The 22,544-nt window shown below is 37.0% G+C and overlaps 1 protein-coding gene and 1 long non-coding RNA gene across 5 annotated transcripts in view; one reads left to right on the plus strand and one right to left on the minus strand.

Annotated features, from left to right (window-relative positions):
• The window catches only part of LOC107598589 (microtubule-associated protein tau-like), a 30,942-nt gene extending 16,311 nt beyond the window's left edge, over positions 1-14,631 (minus strand). For 2 of the 4 annotated variants that reach the window (XM_016289980.1, XM_016289978.1), the window contains exons 1-2: positions 14,558-14,631; positions 5,250-5,456 (exon numbers count right to left, since the gene is read on the minus strand). In XM_016289980.1, coding sequence (XP_016145466.1) covers positions 5,250-5,436 — 187 coding nt within the window. In that variant the 5' untranslated portion in view covers positions 5,437-5,456; positions 14,558-14,631. Of the gene's footprint in view, positions 1-1,007; positions 1,158-5,249; positions 5,457-6,479; positions 6,578-14,557 lie in introns of those variants that run through there. The other 2 variants (XM_016289976.1, XM_016289977.1) reach the window with 2 other exon arrangements.
• On the plus strand, positions 12,244-21,537 carry LOC107598591 (uncharacterized). Its single transcript, XR_001610578.1, has 4 exons — positions 12,244-12,254; positions 13,587-13,592; positions 20,757-20,764; positions 21,452-21,537. It is a non-coding gene; the product is annotated as an uncharacterized lncRNA (long non-coding RNA).
• Positions 21,538-22,544: the final 1,007 nt, after the last annotated feature.

Below are 22,544 nucleotides of genomic sequence, written 5' to 3' on the forward strand. Positions count from 1 at the left end.
GGATCACAATAAAAAAATTGTTTTTAAATGTGCAATACTTTGAATTCTGAAAAAAAAACAAGTAAAACATGTCAACTTTTTAAACTATAGTTCCTTTCCAGATGTAAACAAAAGGGGGTTTCACACATACAACCCTTTCTGGAAAATCACCTGTAAATGACCACTTAAGAGATCATGTATGAACAGGACCTTTTGAGAAATACTGGTAAATTCGTTCTAGAAATTTCCTGAATGAAAAGTTGTAACTTTGCTGGTAAAATTGCAATTGTCTGCACTGTGTACAATAAAGGCTGGTTCACACAAAACACTTTTTTTTTGTTCCACTGTGCTGCTTTTAATTGTTTTTCTATGTAAACAAATCCAGGATGATAGCTGATGACAAAGGGATCATATAGATCACAATAAAAAAATTGTTTTTAAATGTGCAATACTTTGAATTCTGAAAAAAAAAAACAAGTAAAACATGTCAACTTTTTAAACTATAGTTCCTTTCCAGATGTAAACAAAAGGGGGTTTCACACATACAACCCTTTCTGGAAAATCACCTGTAAATGACCACTTAAGAGATCATGTATGAACAGGACCTTTTGAGAAATACTGGTAAATTCGTTCTAGAAATTTCCTGAATGAAAAGTTGTAACTTTGCTGGTAAAATTGCAATTGTCTGCACTGTGTACAATAAAGGCTGGTTCACACAAAACACTTTTTTTTTGTTCCACTGTGCTGCTTTTAATTGTTTTTCTATGTAAACAAGCACTAGATGACATCTTTGACCATTGCACCACATCTCACTAATTTTTCAGCATCTTGCTCATGAATGTTGAGTCATTTAGGGTTTTAGTCACTTGGAAGTAAAGAAATACTGCCAAATAGTAAAACTGAAGCATTCCTACTCATCGTGTGAATGGTATCTTAATGGTATGTTAAGCTTTTGCTTGTGTGAAAGCAGCTGTTTAATACTGTGCTTCTAGAGCCACTACTAGCTTTACTATCTCTATCATACTCACTCTCTGCTGTGCCATTGCAGTATCTGCCATTTATTGGTGGCAGATGCTCTGAGCAGTGTTTCCTCCTTGTGTGTGGCATTACAGGAAGAGCAAAAGGGGAGAAAGTGTGCACTAGTGAAGGCTGTAAACTAGGGAAATATAAGCCACGCACTAAAGAATGCAGGGGGTCAGAGAGGAAAAAGAGAGAGTGTTATGGTCCCATTTATGGCATGTGTATACATACAACACAACGGAAGACTCTGTGGCAAGCTGGCACCTTTACAAAAGACTGTCAGTCAATACTGCCACTGTGTTTGTTCCTTCCTTCCATACACATGTGGAGTTCAGCGATTGGCTGTGGTTTTAAATAAGTGACTACATTTACAAAACGTTCTCCAAAAAAAAAAAAGAAAAGAAAAGAAAAAGACGGATTTTCCCAGGACTATATTGCAACATCATTCATTTAAAGGAACAGTTCACCCAAAAAAATATATATATTGTCTGAAAATCCCTCAGGTCCATTGTGGGTCACCCTCAGGTCATCTCAGTTTATTCATTTGCTCACCAATGGATCTTCTGCAGTGAATGGGTGCCGTCAGAATGAGAGTCCAAACAGCTGATAAAAACATCACAATAATCCACAAGTAATCCACAGCACTCCAGTCCATCAGTTAACATCCTGTGAAGTGAAAAGCTGCACGTTTGTGAAAAACAAATCCAGCATTAATGCATTTTTACTGTTGTTTCTGCAACAATACCCATAATCAATAATAATGCTTCCTCCAGTGACCAAGTCCATCCCCTGTTGTCTTCTCACATCAAAATCCACCCACATGTTTGTTTAGAGCTGTTTTGGCTTGTAAACGGTGCTTGATCTATGCATATTTCTCTCCCGATTCAGACAAGATTTTTTCACTGGAGAACATTATGGATAGAGTGGTGTGGATTACTTGTGGATTATTGTGATGTTTTTATCAGCTGTTTGGACTCTCATTCTGACGGCACCCATTCACTGCAGAGGATCCATTAGTGAGCAAGTGATGTAATGCTAAATTTCCCCAAATCTGTTCTGATGAAGAAACAAACTCATCTGCATCTTGGATGGCCTGAAGGTGAGTATAGCAATTCTTTTTATTTTGGGGTGAACTATTGCTTTAAGAAACTATGAAAAAAAAAAGACGGATTTTCCCAGGACTATATTGCAACATCATTCATTTAAAGGAACAGTTCACCCAAAAAAATATATATATTGTCTGAAAATCCCTCAGGTCCATTGTGGGTCACCCTCAGGTCATCTCAGTTTATTCATTTGCTCACCAATGGATCTTCTGCAGTGAATGGGTGCCGTCAGAATGAGAGTCCAAACAGCTGATAAAAACATCACAATAATCCACAAGTAATCCACACCACTCCAGTCCATCAGTTAACATCCTGTGAAGTGAAAAGCTGCGCGTTTGTGAAAAACAAATCCAGCATTAATGCATTTTTACTGTTGTTTCTGCAACAATACCCATAATCAATAATAATGCTTCCTCCAGTGACCAAATCCATCCCCTGTTGTCTTCTCACATCAAAATCCACCCACATGTTTGTTTAGAGCTGTTTTGGCTTGTAAACGGTGCTTGATCTATGCATATTTCTCTCCCGATTCAGACAAGATTTTTTCACTGGAGAACATTATGGATAGAGTGGTGTGGATTACTTGTGGATTATTGTGATGTTTTTATCAGCTGTTTGGACTCTCATTCTGACGGCACCCATTCACTGCAGAGGATCCATTAGTGAGCAAGTGATGTAATGCTAAATTTCCCCAAATCTGTTCTGATGAAGAAACAAACTCATCTGCATCTTGGATGGCCTGAAGGTGAGTATAGCAATTCTTTTTATTTTGGGGTGAACTATTGCTTTAAGAAACTATAATCTAGTTTAATTACACTATATGCTAGAACGACTGAAGCAATCACAGTAAAGAATGCCAGATGAAGTCAAGAGTTACTGAATAAGACAACTGTTTATACTTTTGGTGGAGCAGTGAATGAAGGGTTTTCAAATTCGCTCAATGTCCATCGATTGTGCATGCCTTCCTTTGTACACTGTTGCCTTACTTTTTCTGTAACCCAACTGAGAACCAATTTCATTACTGTGTGCTTTTCAAAAGGCTAATGGTCCGCAAAAAAAAGAGATAAAAACACAAAACCTCACACACGTGCAGAAGAAAGCAGGGTGTGTAATGGCATTGAATTAGTACCAACGTCCCGAGAGGAGGGTGACCCACATGCCTGGATTACAGCGCGACGCAGCTGCAAAGCCTGGATTGAGGGCCCAGTCAAGCATAGCCTTGTGGTTTATGTAAGGAATTAAAACACAAGGCTGTATCAAAGAGCTGCTTCATCACTAAAATATGTATAAATAAAATATGTATATGTATAAAGATCATATGCCCTGCAATGTCTTTGATCATTTGATACATTTAATTTGCTCATGACGGGAGGAAACACGTTAGCGGTCATGCTAATTGATGCTCTGAGGGATAACACATATGCATGTATGCCGTATCACGGTGAATTCATGTGCTAATGAAATCATTAATATAATCTCATTATATAGGCACATGTGCAAATCTTTCTCTGGTGTATTATACAGAACAGCATTGTCTGATAATATCGTCCTCTGGCAGCCAAGATATATCTGATTTTGCCTGTCATTACATTGCCCTTGTAATATTTAATAGTGTGCATTACATGTAAATAGATACTATTTATGATTATTTCATCCTTATTGGCTGTGGATCTTTTACACACTCATAAGAACAAATATTTTGGCTCAACAACATTGAAAAATAATGCAATAGTTTGCACCAATCTTTTTGAGTTATGACAACTTTCAACCCGATCTCACGGCAATTCGTACATTTTTTGACAAGGTGGCTAATTCGTAAGAAGTCCTACAACCTCACTCTTATGAAAAATCATACGTATTTTATGAGGTGGTAAATTCATACACTTTACCCTGCCCCTAAACTTCACAGAAATCGTACAAGTGAGGTCGTGCAAATTTGTATGAATTAGCCACCTTGTCAAAAAATTTACGAACTGCCGTGAGATCGGGTCGAAAGTTGTCATAACTCAAAAAGATTGGTGCAAACTATTGCGTTATTTTTCAATGTTGTTGAGCCAACTACAATGACTTGTAGCATAAACTAGCACCATAAATATTTTAAGTAATCAACTTCAACAATTTTGTAAGTTGTTCCAACAAATTTAAGCATAATTGAGTGATGGCCATGGAACCAACTAATCTTATCTATTTAAAGCTAACACATCACAAGCTAACTTTTGCAAAAAAAAATTAATATTTGAGCTCACATGGCTCATACGTAGCCTTTCACAACTTAAACGAAAGCACAACTTTTCAGCATAATGGTAACAACAAAAACTTCATAACAGAAACTCTTTTAAATGTCAAACATTCAAACACATCAGCATTACACAATAACATGTCTTTCCATTCACTAAAAAAACGCATTAAATACCAATTCAACATTTATTCTTCTTATCGAGTTCTACGCAAAGCATGATGAAAACTAGAAATCTACTGCCCAATTCTCAAAGCTATCGAGGCAATTTCATCAAGTTACTAATCATTTTTTAAAAGGTTGAATTAAATAAATAAATGCATGTTGGAAAGTTAAAATTTTAATTTATTTAAAGGGACAGTTCACCCAAAAATGAAAATTTTGTCATCATTTACTCACTCTTATATTGTTTCAAACCTGTGTGGGTTTCTTTCTTATTTCAAATACAAAAGAGATTTAGAATTTTGAAGAATCAAACCGTTAATGGTCCTCATTGACTTCCCTAGTAGAAATACTATGGAAGTCAATGTGGACCATAAACTGTTTGATTACCAGCACTCTTCAAAATAACTTCATTTATGTTCAACATAAAGAAACTCATACAGGTTTGGAACAACACGAGGGTGAGTAAACGATGACAAAAATTTCATTTTTGGGTGAACTATTCCTTTAAGTTGTGGTAGAAGGTCCGCTGCATGTGTAGACCATATTCCATACCAGTATGTCCTTCAAAGACAATTAAACTTGTCCTTCAACTACATGTGAATGCTTTCATGAAACATACACACCCTGTTCACACTGCAGAGCTTGTTTAATAGTTCTGACTAATCAGTTAATCAGTATGTGTGTGTATTTATTTGGACCGGCTGTGACACAACCAACCTGTTTTCCTACAGAAGCAAGCTCACCTTTCATTGGACAGTCCCCTGGTCTCACGAGCCCCACCGCAATTCCATTCTCCTTATGGAATTGGTTTCCATGGTGATGATCGTTGATGGTCATTCCAGAAAGGGAGGTTGCCATGGTATCGCCAGAGTTGTAGTGAGCTGTGTGGCTATTGGGCGAGGAACTCAATAAATCGTGCTGCTGGTCCATAGCAAGTCCAAATGAGGATACTGAAGGGGGAGGGGAGGACGGAGGGTAAAGGGGTAAGAGAGAAAAGAGCGAGAAGGGTGCAAAAAGAAAGAAAGAAGGGAAATGAAAAGGAATAAGTTAGTGGATGCACAAGAGAAAAGCAGTTCAAAAAGCTTTTGCCTGGCACTGATTGTTTTGCTCTGATTCCTTGTGCCAAAATTATGGTGGCCCAGTAGTGCACAACACAACAAAATTTCCACAACATAACGAAATCGCCACAGCACAACAGAAATAAGCTGCAACACAACAAAATTAGCACAACACAATGGAAACAAGTCGCAACACAATGGAAACAAGCCGCAACACAACGGAAACAAGTCACAACACAACGAAATTAGCACAACACAACAGAAACAAGCCTCAACACAACAGAAACAAGCCTCAACACAACGGAAACAAGCCTCAACATAACAGAAACAAGCCGCAACACAAAGGAAACAAGCTGTAACAACGGAAGCAAACCGCAACACAACGGAAACAAGTCACAACACAACGAAATTAGCGCAACACAATGGAAACAAGCCGCAACACAACGGAAACAAGTCACAACACAATGAAATTAGCACAACACAAAGGAAACAAGCTGTAACAATGGAAACAAACCGCAACACAACGGAAACAAGTCACAACACAACGAAATTAGCACAACACAATGGAAACAAGCTACAACACAACAGAAACAAGTCGCAACATAACGAAATCACCACAGTACAACGGAAACAAGTCACAACACAATGAAATTAGCACAACCCAACGGAAACAAGTCACAACACAATGAAATTAGCACAACACAATGGAAACAAGTCGCAACACAACAAAATTAGTCCTATGTGTTGTGATGTGACGATTTTGTTGTGTTGTGTAGATTTCGTAGTGTTGTGCACTACTAGGCCACCGTTCAAAATGTCTTTTCAGTGCTGACAGAAGAAAAACAGTTATTTCCGTGAAAGAATTCAGGTTGAAAATCCATAATCAGAAACCTCAGAAACAACTGTCAAACCAACCATATGACTTCGGTGAGTCAACAGTAGAGGCATCTATCAACTTTTCGAAGGACAGCGTGGGTTGAATCAATATCCAATCGGCAGGATCCGTCTCTTCACACAGGGCTGTCACAAGCTCAATGTAAACAGAGCCAGAGTGCCGGTGTGAACCTGGATATTTATACTGCCAAACATGCCGAAAGCTAGCTTAAGGTTACTGCCATGTGGCCTAAAATAGTGCAGTCAAGCCAACATGTCCCTATGCACCTCCTGCAAGCCTTTCTGTAGTCACTTTATTAAACCATTGTATCGCACAACGTAACACAGTGCACTTGCAAAACTGCTTTGGTATGTTCTTATTTGCAAGATGAAAGACTCATGCCTTATATGACGACAGACATGTGGCCTAAAATAGTGCAGTCAAGCCAACATGTCCCTATTCACCTCCTGCAAGCCTTTCTGTAGTCACTTTATTAAACCATTGTATCGCACAACGTAACACAGTGCACTTGCAAAACTGCTTTGGTATGTTCTTATTTGCAAGATGAAAGACTCATGCCTTATATGACGACAGAATGTAATTAACAATCGAATGGCCAAATTACAGAAAACATCCTTTTTTCCACTGACCGCAATTGTTGGGACACTCCCGCTTTAGAGCTATGAGGTATTAGAAACCCAAATATTCGCTCATGACTACATAATAATTTTGTAATACTATCATCGCTAATATTGAAAATCCATCCTGTTAGTGGTACTTGTTATTAGGATATTTAGTTAGCTACCCAGCCCAAAGCAGATTATACATGTTGGATATTTCACAGCCATCCTGATGCACTATTCATCCTTTTTTTTTTCTAGAGCATCACTGTTTACTAATATACACATCTTCAAATAGATCAAGTAAACTCTACAGTATAACTGAGTATAACTACAGTATAAGAGTGTGACAGTGGGATCCAAAAGACTTTTGCATTTATGCATTCTACTAATTTTACATTATTATCATCCCAACTGCAGTGAAAAGTTGAACTGACATGACTTACATTTCAGATCATCTTAGTATTTGGTATGCCACCCTTTAATTACTTTAATTACACCAACAAAGCACGATTCATGATCATGTTCTCCCATGTAATTTGGGAATGGGATTGTCCAAAAAACATCTTGTTCTTCAATGGAAGCAAGAACATCAAGAACTCCTTTGTACAAATTTGCTCATTTGATTAGTGACCTAAATAGTGCAGAATCTCAGTCGGTTTATTATTTATGCCATAACTTTCCAAATGTAAATTTCATTTTTGAATCCCTGATGTTCAACATGACATTTGGACCACACTGTATGTCCAATGAGTTTGAGTTAAAAGACCTATTAAAAATATCCTGACTCGACCTAGTTTCATAACACCACAATGCCTCCAAGGGCAGATGAAGAGCACCATCTAACCAGGCACTAACATCTGTTGTCTTTTGTGTGGCGGTGCCTCATTCTGAGAGTTAAATCATAAAAAACGAGCACAGTTGGCTCTCTAATGTTTTTCAGCCATTTTGACAGGCCTAATGCGTCGTGGCACTGTCATGAATGAGACTGACACAGAAGAGAAGAAATTGTTGAATAAAGTCTATATTTTTGTTTTCTTTGCGCACAAAACGTATTCTCATAGTTTCATAAAATTACGGTTGAACCACTGATGTCACATGGACTGTTTTAACAATGTCCTTACTACCTTTCTGGGCCTTGAACGTGTCAGTCATGTTGCTGTCTATGCAGGGTCAGAAAGCCCTTGGATTTCATTGAAAATATCTTAATTTGTGTTCTGAAGTTGAACGAAGGTCTTACGACTTTGGAACAACATGAGGGTGAGTAAATAATGAGAGAATTTTCATCTCTTTAACATGATGGAAATAAAAGCTGTAATTTTGTTATCTGATAACAAAATGTACAGTATATGATTCTGTTTTGTGTAAAATGTCTTAGTATTTGAGCAGACTGCCAAGGGTTTGAGTGTCAAGACCATTATATTGTGGTAGGGATGCACGATATATCGGCCACCATATCGGTATCGGCCGATAAATGCACATTTTTTCTGTTATCGGTATCGGCCCGATAAGAAAATGTCTTAAAGCCGATAAATAATGCCTTCATATAATTTCCTTCAGAGACACTTCAGATGCGCGCTGTTCGTTTGCAGCCTTTTGTGCAATTGTATGTTGTATTATTGTGTTTATTTGATGTATATCTGATTTATCTCATATAGAATGCGTTTGGTTAAGTTAAAAGAGCGCTTCAGTTTACATTGTGGGATACATTTTACCATGCAGTGTGCTCTGTTATATACTGCTTATTGTGGAAGCACATCTGTGTATTACATGCATACAGAAAATGTGCATACTGTGCAGAGTATACAGTACATACTTAGTAGTATGTTAATAAGTCATGGTATCACATAACTTCCAATACATTTTTTTTATTATTATTTCAATAATGCTTTGCTTCTTTCTCCAATACATGAATAATCAGCATGACACGACACTCTGGATCATCTCAATAGTCTGGTTTGAACTTCAGCTTTAAACTAGACTGTATGCTACTAATAGATGCAGATGAATGCTTCCTTGTGAACATACACTTCCCCTTTCATTGAACGCTGTGAAAGTGATAGTTCAAAAAGACGTGGGAACATTTGATTCTTCTCATGGAGTGTCAAGACGTCTCATGAAACAAAGCTCCCACTGTTACTCTGACAGGATGTCAACAAACTTTTGGGATTTTTAAGTTCTTGTCAGCGTGTGTGGTGCTTGTCGTATTGTGGAACATTTTAAACTGTGCTTCAAATGCCAATAAATCTAGTAAACATCTAAAATAGCAATTCATTCTTTTAGTCTTGTTATTGCAAAGATATACATATATGATGATATGCTGAGGCAAGGCTGAAACCAGTGTGTTTGCATCACTGGATATTACTGTTCATAAAACAGTTGTAAAATATTCAATGTTTGGCTACTTACATCTTACCTCACATTTTTTAAAACTGAAGCAAACTGAAGCAGTGAATTCATGTTTGGTACAGCACAGCCTTCTTTGTTTTGATAGGACATCTTGATTAATTTGACATTGACATAAGTACTGTTAGTCAGATGAGGCAGACCATCCTAAAAATGTAACTAAATCTTCTTATAATTTCATATTCATATCCTAATAATAAACAGAGCAGCATCACATCTATCAAATATTGAAGAGGAGAAGCTGATCATTTCTAATTATTTTCTATGATTGTTACGGGCTGCACTGATGTCCAGTAGACAGACAACCTGCTCAACTTTTAATAAAAAAAAATCATTGGTGTTTGTGTGTGTATATAGCAACTCAACAGGTATTATTTGTTATGCAACCAACCAGGCAAATCTCTAATCAGCAGATCTGACCATGTCAAAAACTGCTTGGTTGGATTTAGCGATAAATCCATGGATGGCACCAGGATGTATCTCCTTAGGGTATATTTGCTTGTTTATCTGGCACCAAACTGAAAAACCGCGCTCTCCACTGGCACGCACTGGGCTTATGCTTTAGAATAGCTGAATGTCTGTGATGCTCTCATCACGGATGACTACCCTTGTATCCCTGACCTAAATTTGCTCCACATTGCTATGAAGCACAGTTACTCATGTTCTCTCTCGGCTCTCGAACCCAACCTCCTTTTGGGCAGGGCCAGTCATGTTCGAATTCAAACACAGTCCCATAACAGGGTCACAAAAACGACTCTTCTATATGAAATCCACCAGATCATAAGATCCTTGCATAAGATCCTAGCAGTCTATGTAGAGCCCGATATTGGATTAGATGTCAAGAATACAGACTGTAAATCTGATCCCACAAAATGCACTCTGAGTGCTGTGATGACATAAGCAACTTCTATTATTTCAGTAGCATGTGAAATTATTCTTATGATGAGTCACTCCCTTATGAACTGGGTGTAAAATGATTCCACTGTACTGTGGTGGAAAGACAAATATTCCTTTCAGAAAATGATATAGGCCTATGTTAAATCTGTTATTTGTCTATTACTACTGCAGCCCAGCCCATCAAGTAATAAATATTTTATTATGAAAAAATAATGTAATATTGTATATATTGTATTAATATTTGGACAATTATACAACCAATATAAAAATATATAATAGTCCAGCTCTAATATAAATGCTAAATGTGATTATACGGCATATTACAAACATTAACATTGTGCTGATTTAAGATAATAATTTGTATTGTGAACAGCACTATACCAATACATTTTGTCTTGACTTGGCTTTTGAATTTAGAAATGTATTAAAAAGACATTTATGTAAAAAATATATAAGAAATATTCAGATGGAAGCTCACAAAATGCTCTTGTCATGCAGCATAAGATGGATCATGGGGTTTTGCACCAACTTGTGGAATTCATGCAGCTTGAGTGCTGCTTTCTTTCAAGTAAAAAGAGGATAAACCAAATACTTAAATCACTATAAATTTTTCAATTCATCTATATACTTATGACTATATAATTTGAAATTATTAAATTACTAATAAAATCTTCTATTTCGGTCTCAGTCTCAAGCTTTTGTAGCCCACTTCACATATGCTTCAGTTCATGTCTAACAGCATTCCAGAACAGTCATGCTTAGGTTCTCAGGGCAAAGGACCACGTGGATGCATGTAGACATGGACTTCTGCTCATCATGCTTCTGTCAGAGAGGTAATGGCCTAAGTCTCTACAGCTGCTAATTCACCTCAAACTACACAAACCGCTATGTCTGTTGCAGAAACCCCAATCACACCCTCTCATGCCAGTTAGTCTGAGGAGACTGGTGTTGCAGCAAGCAAAACCCCTCTGTCAGTGCCATGCCAATTAAACACTCATGCAGCACATGAGAGACTTCATATGGCATTATGTCAGAGATTTTATGCTCTTTGTAAGCCTGCCCAAATCACTAAACCACAACAATTTGCTCAGATGTTTTCGTGCAGCTTAGTGACCATTAAAAATAATAAGCGTGCACGGCTAATATTTATAATGCTGCAGCTAAAGTTGATCTTTTTTTTGCAACTGACATATTTACACAAATAGCACAAGCAGCAATCACTGTGATGTGATAAGGACAGAAATTACCCTTTTTTTATTACTTCTTCAGAGCAAAGATAACACTTGTATCTAATTATATAAAGTACATTTGAATTTTTTGGATTCAGTGGTTCGTAATGTTTTATGATTTTACATATGCCATAATAATTGCTTATGCTGAAATTCCCCATTAGTGTGTTTTGGAAATACCCCCCGTTGGTTGGTTTAATTAACTGAACACTTATGAATTAGATTTGACAATTTTAGTGTGGATTATTTATAATGAAAATGCCACAGCTGCTCTTTTCCATCCGACGAATGTGCATGGCAGCCATTGTTTGACAATTTCAGAATTCCTGTTGGGTGTTTTTACTTGGCTTATTAAAAAAATAAATGATAATAATAAAAACTAATTAAAAAAATAAAAAGAATAGATCATTTCACTTTATTTTGATCGTCCCTTTAACACATTCTAATGACTATAAGTAACATTGCCCCTACATATTTACTAACTTTCATTAAGAGTGTTAGTAGAGTATTAGTAGAGTGGTAGGGTTAGGGTTAGATTAAGTTGGCATGTACTTGCAAAGTTATTTATAGTCAGTATTGTCTTGGGAGACTATGACAATAAAGAGTTAGCCGATATTAAGCAGACAGTCTACTAAAACTCTAATGAGAGTTAGTTGACATGTAAGTGCAACATTACTTGATGTCAACAGAATGTTCAAAAGGCACCATCAAAATAAAGTGGCTAATATTTATAATGCTGCAGCTAAAGTTTATCTTTTTTTTGCAACTGACATATTTACACAAATAGCACAAGCAGCAATCACTGTGATGTGATAAGGACAGAAATTACCCTTTTTTATTACTTCTTCAGAGCAAAGATAACACTTGTATCTAATTATATAAAGTACATTTGAATTTTTTGGATTCAGTGGTTCGTAATGTTTTATGATTTTACATATGCCATAATAATTGCTTATGCTGAAATTCCCCATTAGTGTGTTTGGAAATACCCCCCGTTGGTTGGTTTAATTAACTGAACACTTATGAATTAGATTTGACAATTTTAGTGTGGATTATTTATAATGAAAATGCCACAGCTGCTCTTTTCCATCCGACGAATGTGCATGGCAGCCATTGTTTGACAATTTCAGAATTCCCTGTTGGGTGTTTTTACTTGGCTTATTAAAAAAATAAATGATAATAATAAAAACGAATTAAAAAAATAAAAAGAATAGATCATTTCACTTTATTTTGATCGTCCCTTTAACACATTCTATTGACTATAAGTAACATTGCCCCTACATATTTACTAACTTTCATTAAGAGTGTTAGTAGAGTATTAGTAGAGTGGTAGGGTTAGGGTTAGATTAAGTTGGCATGTACTTGCAAAGTTATTTATAGTCAGTATTGTCTTGGGAGACTATGACAATAAAGAGTTAGCCGATATTAAGCAGACAGTCTACTAAAACTCTAATGAGAGTTAGTTGACATGTAAGTGCAACATTACTTGATGTCAACAGAATGTTCAAAAGGCACCATCAAAATAAAGCATTACTGAATAGATTTTAAAAAATGTGCATGATGCCTCTGGATACACCCTACAGGGTTCTTTGAAGGGTCTTGTCAGAGGGGCATGTCTGGTCCTCAGCAGTTACTGTAATCCAGAATCAGTCACCTCAACACAGTCTCATGGCATTTTAAACCATCAAACAGCAAGCAATGGCGAACAAAAAAATCATGTAATGATAGAAACCGTCAACTGTAATTAATGAGGGGAAAAGGCGAGGCAACCCAATAACACAACCATAGAGGCGTGTGCAGGCAATACAAAAAAATCCTCAACTCAACCCCCATTTTAAATCGGATTTCAGTCCACAGGGATGCAATGTAACACAGTGATAATATACTGAAGGTTCCGCATGTGCGAAGCGCGGTGAACACATGCATTATAATCCTGGTTACTGAATGAAATTCTGCATCCCCATGATTAGACAACTGTAGCCTACTGTTGTTGAAGAAAGGCGTCGCATGCCATTATTTGACAACGAATCAGCATTTGGTCAGCAACGAAGCGTAACCACGACTTGTAATAAAAACGAGTCGTCTATCATTTCAGACACAGAGCCACTGTGATGGCTGAATGCAGACACATGAACACAGACGACGTGAAGAGCTGAAATCATGGCCGCATCTCTGTTCTGTAGAGATGGAGGGAGGAGGTGCGTTCCAACAAAGCATCCTTCAATTCACAATGAGCTTGAACTCGCAGACAGATTCGGATTTTTAAGAACAGCCTCATTTCAATGCATATCCCTTTTATATGGAAATACAAATGACTCTTTATAGTCATTGTAGCAGGAATAGCCTATTTAGCCAGTATTAAAATGACACATTGCACGCAACAGCTCTCGCACTTTGCGTTCAGCTGATAATAAAGGAAACGTACAGGAGTAACGTTTTACACGTCTATGGGTTTAATCGTATAAATGACCAGGACAGTATATGGGTATTTGCTGAAAAGTCCCATAAATACCGTTACATCTACGCCTTGTTCAGTTTGAATAATCTTGTTACTATAACGTTTTTTTTTTATGAGACCGGGTATTTTCCCCTCCTAATAAGCGAGTCGGTATTCGAGCGTGTTCTATATTCAGAGCATTAGTTATACCGTTACATCTACGCCTTGTTCAGTTTGAATAATCTTGTTACTATAACGTTTTTTTTTTTATGAGACCGGGTATTTTCCCCTCCTAATAAGCGAGTCGGTATTCGAGCGTGTTCTATATTCAGAGCATTAGTTAATTAACACGTAAGCAGCGCAGGCCCGATTTAACAACATGACCGACGCCGATTTAAAATTGCTACAGGGCACGCATGTTTTATGTTTAATACAAATCACCTTCGAATACAGTGCATGACAACCAGTGGATACACGACTAAATCGCATTTCAACAACACATACGGCAGCTTTGACAGGGTTTTACTTACCTGTGCACGGGTCGCTGTTATTGTCTCTCCAGCTGCAGTCGCTCGCTGAGCGCACGAGAACTGCAGTTTCTATAGCGACCTGATCAAGAGAGGCGGCGCTAGAGAGAATCTTCTGCCTGAGAGAACAAACCACGTTCGACAAAACAAGCTAAAAATGTCTGAGGAAAAATCGAAAAGGTGAGTGTTTAAAAGTAGGCTACATATAGGCTGTGTATTTGTTTACTATAGGTGACTGTATACAGTGTAGGCTATCATATAGCTGCAAAACATCAAACAAAGCGCTATTTAATTCAAATAAAGATAGCAAGACAAAGTAGTAAAATACTCAAAATAAGTTAGGTTCATGACATAACAACTGTGTGATCTGTGTGAACTGACAAAAGAAGAAAAAAAATCAATGACATGATTAAAACACTTAGCAACAATTGCTTGGAAAGCGAACATGGTACTTGAGCTTTACATAGAACTAATTCTTTGCCGAGTCATTCCCGAAAGTGTCTAAACACTTTTTGGGGCCACTGTGTGTCGTACATATTGGCCATCCAAGGAGTAGGCTATTTCTTGCCACTTTTCTCATAGCAGTCATGAGTCTTGTACTGAGAAATCAACTGCTGCGTAATCTCCGGAGATTATTGTACTCTCCAAAGAGCTGTGAGAACGTCTAAGCAAGTTACAGTCTCTCTATCTTCTCACTCTTCTCTGGACATGAGCCCAGGGAAACATCTGTTAGTTAGCCTAGTTGATTTTCCAGATGGGGATTTGTTTTGACCTGGACTTTCCTGTCCATCAGGTGTTTCTTTACATCCTGATCAGCAAAAAATTACAGGTCACTTCCCTAAGCACCTGCTCATAACATGGCACGTAGGTTTTGAGTGTGGATGCCCCTCTTTTTAAATGCTATAGTATAATGTTAGATTTAGACTCATTTATTGTTGAGAACAAAACATTTAAACACAAGAACGATAGTAACAAAGTGATTTGACAGAATACAAATATGCAAATAAATAAACAAAATATTTATTGGTATGTATAAAAGGAGGCACCACTTGCCACCACAAATGAAGAATGACCAACTTGTTCAGTTGTCTTCAACAATTATCACGGACTGTACAATTAGAATTAATGTACATGCATGTGCTCTTCAATTAAACATTTCAGAATGCAGCAAAGGAAATGGTCAATGCAACTTTTACCTGGGCATTTTGTGCATCTGACCACAGTTGAAGTACCACGGTTAACTAGTAGATGGCGGAGTAATGTTTTCTGGAATATCATGCAAGGCTAGATAACATGCAAGAGGGAGGTGCTTAAATGCCTACATAAAGGGAGATAACAAACTTTACAGTTATATCATGTGAAAGTTGAATAATATGACTCCAGTCATAGTCAATACCTTAACATCTGTATTGTACTGAATTAAAATAGTTTATGAGGTGTTCATTTCAGTGCTGAATCATTTTCCTTATTTTGTCAACAATTTGGGATGTAAATCCAGTCTGAGCTCTGAATTAAGCAGGACATTGATCCTAACCCACCCATGAAAAAAGTGACAACAGTGCCTCGTAGATGAAGCCTGTAGTTGCGTTTCAGGCAGTGTTTTATGTTCAGTTTTTCAAATTTAATTTAAAGCACTTTGCTGGCCTGATTGCATTTACATACAATATTGCCAATGCATTATACACAAAACAAGTAGCAATAAGACATTGTAACAGCACCTTTTTTAAAAATATTTTATTTGTTACTGTAATGAATTAAAAGAAAACAATCAAAACATTTATCAAAAAAAATAAAAATACTGTAATACAGTTAGGTCCATATATATTTGGACACTGACACAATTTTCATAATTTCAGCTCAGTATGCCACCAGAATAGAATGAAAATGAAACAATCAAGATGAAATTGTAGTGCAGGCTTTAAGCTTTGATTCAAGGGGTTGAACAAAAATAGTACATAAAAAGCTTAAGAATTACAACCATTTTTATACACAGTCCCAGTACATTTTTAAGGGCTCAAATGTAATTGGACAAATACATATAATCATAAATAAAATGTTCATTTTTAATATTTTGTTGAGAATCCTTTTCCAGGCAATGACTATCTTAAGTCTGGAACTCATGCACATCACCAGAGAGTGAGGTGTCCTCTTTTGTGATGCTTTGCCAGGCCTTTACTGCAGCTGACTTCAGTTGTTGTTTGTTTGTGGGTCTTTCTGCCTTTAGTTTTGTCTTCAGTAAGTGAAATGCATGCTCAATCGGGTTGAGATCAGGAGTGAATCGACTTATCCACTGCAGAATATTCCACTTTTTTTACCTTCAAAAACTCATGGATTGCTTTTGCTGTGTTTTGGGTCATTGTCCATTTGTACTATGAAGCGCCGCTCAATCAACTTTGCTGCATTTGGCTGAATCTAGGCAGACAATATATCCCTATACACTTCAGAATTCATCTGGCTGCTTCGGTCACATCACTGAACACCAGTATCCCAGTGCCACTGGAAGCCATGCATGCTCATGCCATCACACTTCTCCACCATGTTTCACAGATGATGTTGTATGCTTTGGATGCTGTGCCTGAACACACCCTCTTGGTTTAAATCTAGATTAAAGACATCTCTTTAGCCAAGAACTCACATAATGCATCTCAAAACCTTGTACTACAGTTATATATGATCAAATGCACATTAACATTCTTTTGCTTGGGTTGAACAGCAGGCAGCTACACTAATTTTTCTCCATTACCTTCTCCTTCCCGTGGTAACTAGGATTTACACAAGCTTCAGTCTGGATCCAGCCCTTACAAAGACCCGAGATGACTAAACACCTGAGAAGAGATGATGCCAACCCTCAGAGACAACATACAAAACTACCAAATTTTGCTAGAAGTTTGATCGCAACAATCATTGCTGCTGTTAATGGTGTGTTCACCATCTGTTTGATTACATGACATTAACTAACTGCTTGATTTTTACTGTACATCTCTGCCATATGGACATCAACTTGAGATAGTCACCACTGATATGCTACTACTAAATGTAAAAACTTAAACTTTCTGTAAAGCAGCTTTGCAACAATTTGCATTGTGAAAGTGCTAAACAAATAAACTTGAATTGAATTGAGTAGAATATATAAAAAACCTTGCTATGCTAACCGAAACTTGTCATAGCACTTATTTATCTTTCGGTTTGATTGCTTCAATTGTCCTCATTTGTAAGTCGCTTTGGATAACAGCTTTTGCAAAATGACTAAATGTAAATGTAATCAAGACAACATTTTATGTTGACCATAGTGAAAATATTTTATTCATTTAATATGGTGATATTTACATTACAGACTATAAAACACATTTTCAATTGCAACAAATATAAAATATTCAATATTTTGTCAGAAGCCTCTTCAAATGCTTAAATGTTTATTTTTTTACATTTATATTCCCATATTAAGCAGCATGAGCACATAGATCAGTATCTGCAGCAGAGTTGCAGTCTTTAGGGACTACCACAAGACCTTGTCCTCATCTCTTTGTCCATCATCTGCTTGTCTCATCTTGTTAGAAGCGGCACGATCAATGGTATGCTTGTTCCTTAGATAAACATGAACAACTGCAAAACATGATCATTAGAATTACCGTAGTTTATTAAAGGTTATGTGGATTAATATACTTAAAAGGAAAACAACCCTCTAGGTTTAGTTCACCCAAAAATGAAAACTGTATGCCTTTCCAAATCTATACAAATTGTTAATCTTCATTCTTATTTTTGTCCATCCTCTGATAATCTATATGAAACATACGTGTGGTGTGCAAGAACAAACCTCATTGTTTCTTATGCATCACACATGCACTTGAGCTTCTGTGGTCCGTGTAACAGTTTGCAGTTCTTTGTTCAATTTGCACCATCAAAATTAACCAGGTAAAAATTGCCTTCAAACTTTCATTTTACATTTTATTTGGAATACCTCACAAACGGATAATTGTCTGTTTAATTTTTGATTCTACAAGTTTAGGTTACATCCGAATAAGATTTTTTGAACATACATATTCTAATTTTAAATTTGAGTTTTTGCACTCAGGTTTGGTCCATACCATTACCGCCGGGGGAGGATTAGCCTACAGCCAGCAGTGGACCCAGAGCGCTGCCGCTTTGTGTAGTTTATGTGCTTTATGTGTAGGAACATGGCTAATTTGACCAAGCAATAATTTATTGGCTACGTCAGAACTCCTTAACCGTGACTGCACGTTAACCACATTGTCAGAACGATAGCACGGTAAAGTTAGTTTTAGGTTCGATATTCACAGTTTTAGATTAGTTTTAACAATATGCAACCACTTTATATAGACATGAAAAAAATTATTTCAAAACCGCTTACGTGTACTGTAGCAGCAAAATTTAAGTTTAGTTTTCCAGTAGGTAAAATATTTAAGGTAAAATCTGTACATTTGATATGCTTCTGAAAGACTAACCTGGAAAACAGTTCCGTTCATACACCATACACCTTTAAATCGGCAGCTTCCGTTGTGGCCATTGTGACCACAAACAAAGCTAATTCACCTTAAGGAACAAGACAAAAGAAATTAGATATATTCAATGAAAATGGACAGATGCAATAAAACGTTGATCATTTCTCTCTTTTTTGTGGACTTCCATGTTTACCTTTTAATTGAGAGAAATCTAAAAACTGGTTGTCATTAAAGGTGTGAGTATTTTAAAACCATTTCTTGTACCATCTACAAAACTAGTTCAAGTGATTTCAGCTTGGAAAAAGTGGTTTCTGCAGCAGTGTTAGTTTACAAAGTAATAGTGCTTAAACTGCAAGGGAGACAAGTGTAGTTGCAATAAAGTTTGATTTTGCAGCAGGTGTCATTTCATGTGTGAAAAGTTGAAAACCGTCTAGGGCCAGATTTACTTACAACTTGCACTGTACTTGGTCTATTTCCCTCTTGCCCTACTTGTTTTAAAGTCAATAAAAGGTCAGAGGTGGGTAGTAACAAATTACATTTACTTGAGTAAATTTTTTGGGTAACTAATACTTTTAGAGTGTATTTAAAGATGGGTACTTTTACTCTTACTCAAGTATATTTCTAGTGAAAAAACAACTGTACTTTTACTTAGTTACTGTGGGCGACGCTCATCTCGTTACTTTATCTTAATGAAATACAAGTTAAAAATGCTTGCGTTTATTCCAAACGTGCAGTCTACTTTTCTCTTGGCAATGAGCAATGCCCATTTGCGAATGATTCATTTGTTTGAGTCAATTCTGTTCAAAAGCTTGATCAAACCAGTGAATTGGTTTGCTAATCAGTTTGAATGATTCGTTCAGTTCCCTGCTGCATGCACGGAGTTGTCTGAAACGGTTCTTACTCAGAGATGTAACAAAGTTTAAGAATATCAAGAGCATTGAAGACTTGGCTTTGGATCTACAATCAATTGAAAGCAAATCTGCAAAGACTATTGTTTGCTAGCTATGAAGATCTTTATTAGATGAACACAGTGTGTGCCGTCTACGGTTCCACAGGTAGGCTATAGATAGACTACATTCGATTACAGTACACAATCCCACTATGACATTACCAGTTTGTTATACATGTACCTTATGCATTAAATAAGATAAGATGTCACAGTATGAAATGAACACCCGCCAAACCCACGTTAGCGACCTGTTCCAGGAGGAATGCCTTTGCCTAGACACAATTTATATTTTCACAATATTTACACTGGCAGAAATATATATTTGTTTACATTTTGCAGAACAGACGGAAGAAGATCCGTCAATGTGCATTTGTTTCATTATGTTCAGAAGCGGTCATGTGAGGAGTTTTCACTCTTCTCCGTGCCTCACTCTCTCACACACACACACGCACACTTGCTTAATTCCAAATAAATAGATTATGATCCACAAATAAATAACGTTGAATTCTGACATTTGAAATGATTTAAAAAAATATAAATGTGAAATTTAAACCACCAGTAGATGGCTATCGGATTGGCTTGAGTAGACGGTGGGTGGAGTCCACGTATTCAGGGCTTGATGCTTACTTTTTTCAGAAGGAGCATATGTGCTCCTAAGTTGAAAAATTTAGGAGCACATTAAAGAATTTTAGGGGCGCAATGAAAATGTATTAAATAATGTATTTTTACCTAATAAAGGGATACGAGGAGACCTTTAAAAGCAAAGTGATTTCATTTATTTGAAAACAATAAGTACACTAGGTTCTCTTTTAATTATTTCAACAGCTGTCTCTTTAAAAGGTATTTAATATTTTTTTAATTTAAACTGTACGAACTGACTGAACATCTGTAATAAAAGTAGTTCTTGGTTCTAAATTCTTAAAGTTTACTTGGTCTGCAATTTTTCCAATCATTTCTGCACACCTTTTATTGTTGTCATATGTTGGATTTATGTCCATTCCGTTTTTCTTATGTACAGTGGGGCAAAAAAGTATTTAGTCAGCCACCAATTGTGCAAGTTCTCCCACTTAAAAAGATGAGAGAGGCCTGTAATTTTCATCATAGGTATACCTCAACTATGAGACAAAATGAGAAAAAAAAAATAGTGGGAGAACTTGCACAATTGGTGGCTGACTAAATACTTTTTTTCCCCACTGTAGGGTAATAAGCAGACCAAACTTCACAAAGGCTGTCTCTTCTTTAGCAATATAATATGCAATATTAAATTTTATTTTCAGCTGTCGTCTTTTTTCTTCTTCAGAAAGCAGCACCTGCCTTCTAACAGCTGCCTGCATGGTTGCCGATCCTTTGTTTTCTCGTGCTATGTACGCATCTCTGCAGAGTGCATGCCTCCACGATTTACCGTGTTTTTGTACTGCATCTCGTTTAAAATGAGGGTTGCCGTTAACAAAGGCCGAGTTGCCTGCTTGTTTCTGTCCTCTGCAATAGAGAACTGCACTCCCGCGGGAGTACCGCGGGACCCAACGCAACAGGGTGCGGCGCGGGACAACTCTTGATTGTCGAGTGCGGGTGCGGGCGGGAAGAGACTTGTGTGTGTGCGGGATGCGGGAGAATAAAATGATTCACGGGACTCCCGCAAAATACAAATTATCTAAATATAAAGTGTCTAAAACATATAAATTAATTATGTTGTACAAAAGCAAAAAGACCAACTAATATTAACATTAAAATGATTGATATGCGCAACCTAGGCATAGTTTCTATTTATAACACGTGTTTAAAGGGTAGCGCAACGTAGCCAATCACAGACTCAGCTGTTTTTTTTTCTAGAACACAATGGCCAATCAGAGGTGATCAAGTTAGAATCTACTCACCACAGTGCTGAAATTGCGTGCTCACGAATCCTCTCATTTTAACACATGAAGTGTAGACATTGTGAAAGATTCATTGTGCATACATTTATTGTGTTATAACAGAGCTTTATGAGATAGAGATTAACTGAGCTGTCAGCTTTTAGTGATAATAAAGGAAGCGCTGCTCTCATTCTGCCATGCCAAACATGCACGCAGCAGCCCATGCTTGCTTTTCTGTTAAAAATAACAGTGGTTTGTTAATGTTGATGCTTAGCCTAAATAACAAATATTTTAGCGGGGGTGTTGTGGAGCTTAGGAGATGTTACAGAACCATTTCATGTAAATTTCTTCGATGTACTGAAAAAGTCGATATAGATTACTTTTATGCAGGCGGGAGCGGGACAAAACATGAATGTCGCGGGCGGGAGTGGGACCAGATAAGATATATTCCTCCGTTATCGCTCCTCTTTTACGTTTTCGTCGCCCTCCTCTTCAATATCCTCCTCAGGATCGCCTGTTTCTGTCATGCTCCCATGCTCCAAATAATGACTATTTGGCTTCATGATTCATGTATGTTCTGTGTCTATCTCTCACTATGCACTACTGCGTTTAGGCAACCTCACGTTTTTTTTTTTTATGTGGCGCCTGCACTCATTTTGCATGGATCACGCAAGTTTTTTTTCCAGAGACCGCGTTATTACCGTTTTATCTGCTTGTTTTTTTTTTGG

Source organism: Sinocyclocheilus grahami, unplaced genomic scaffold (assembly GCF_001515645.1).
Source record: "Sinocyclocheilus grahami isolate Dianchi unplaced genomic scaffold, SAMN03320097.WGS_v1.1 scaffold253.1, whole genome shotgun sequence".
NCBI lineage: Eukaryota > Metazoa > Chordata > Actinopteri > Cypriniformes > Cyprinidae > Sinocyclocheilus > Sinocyclocheilus grahami.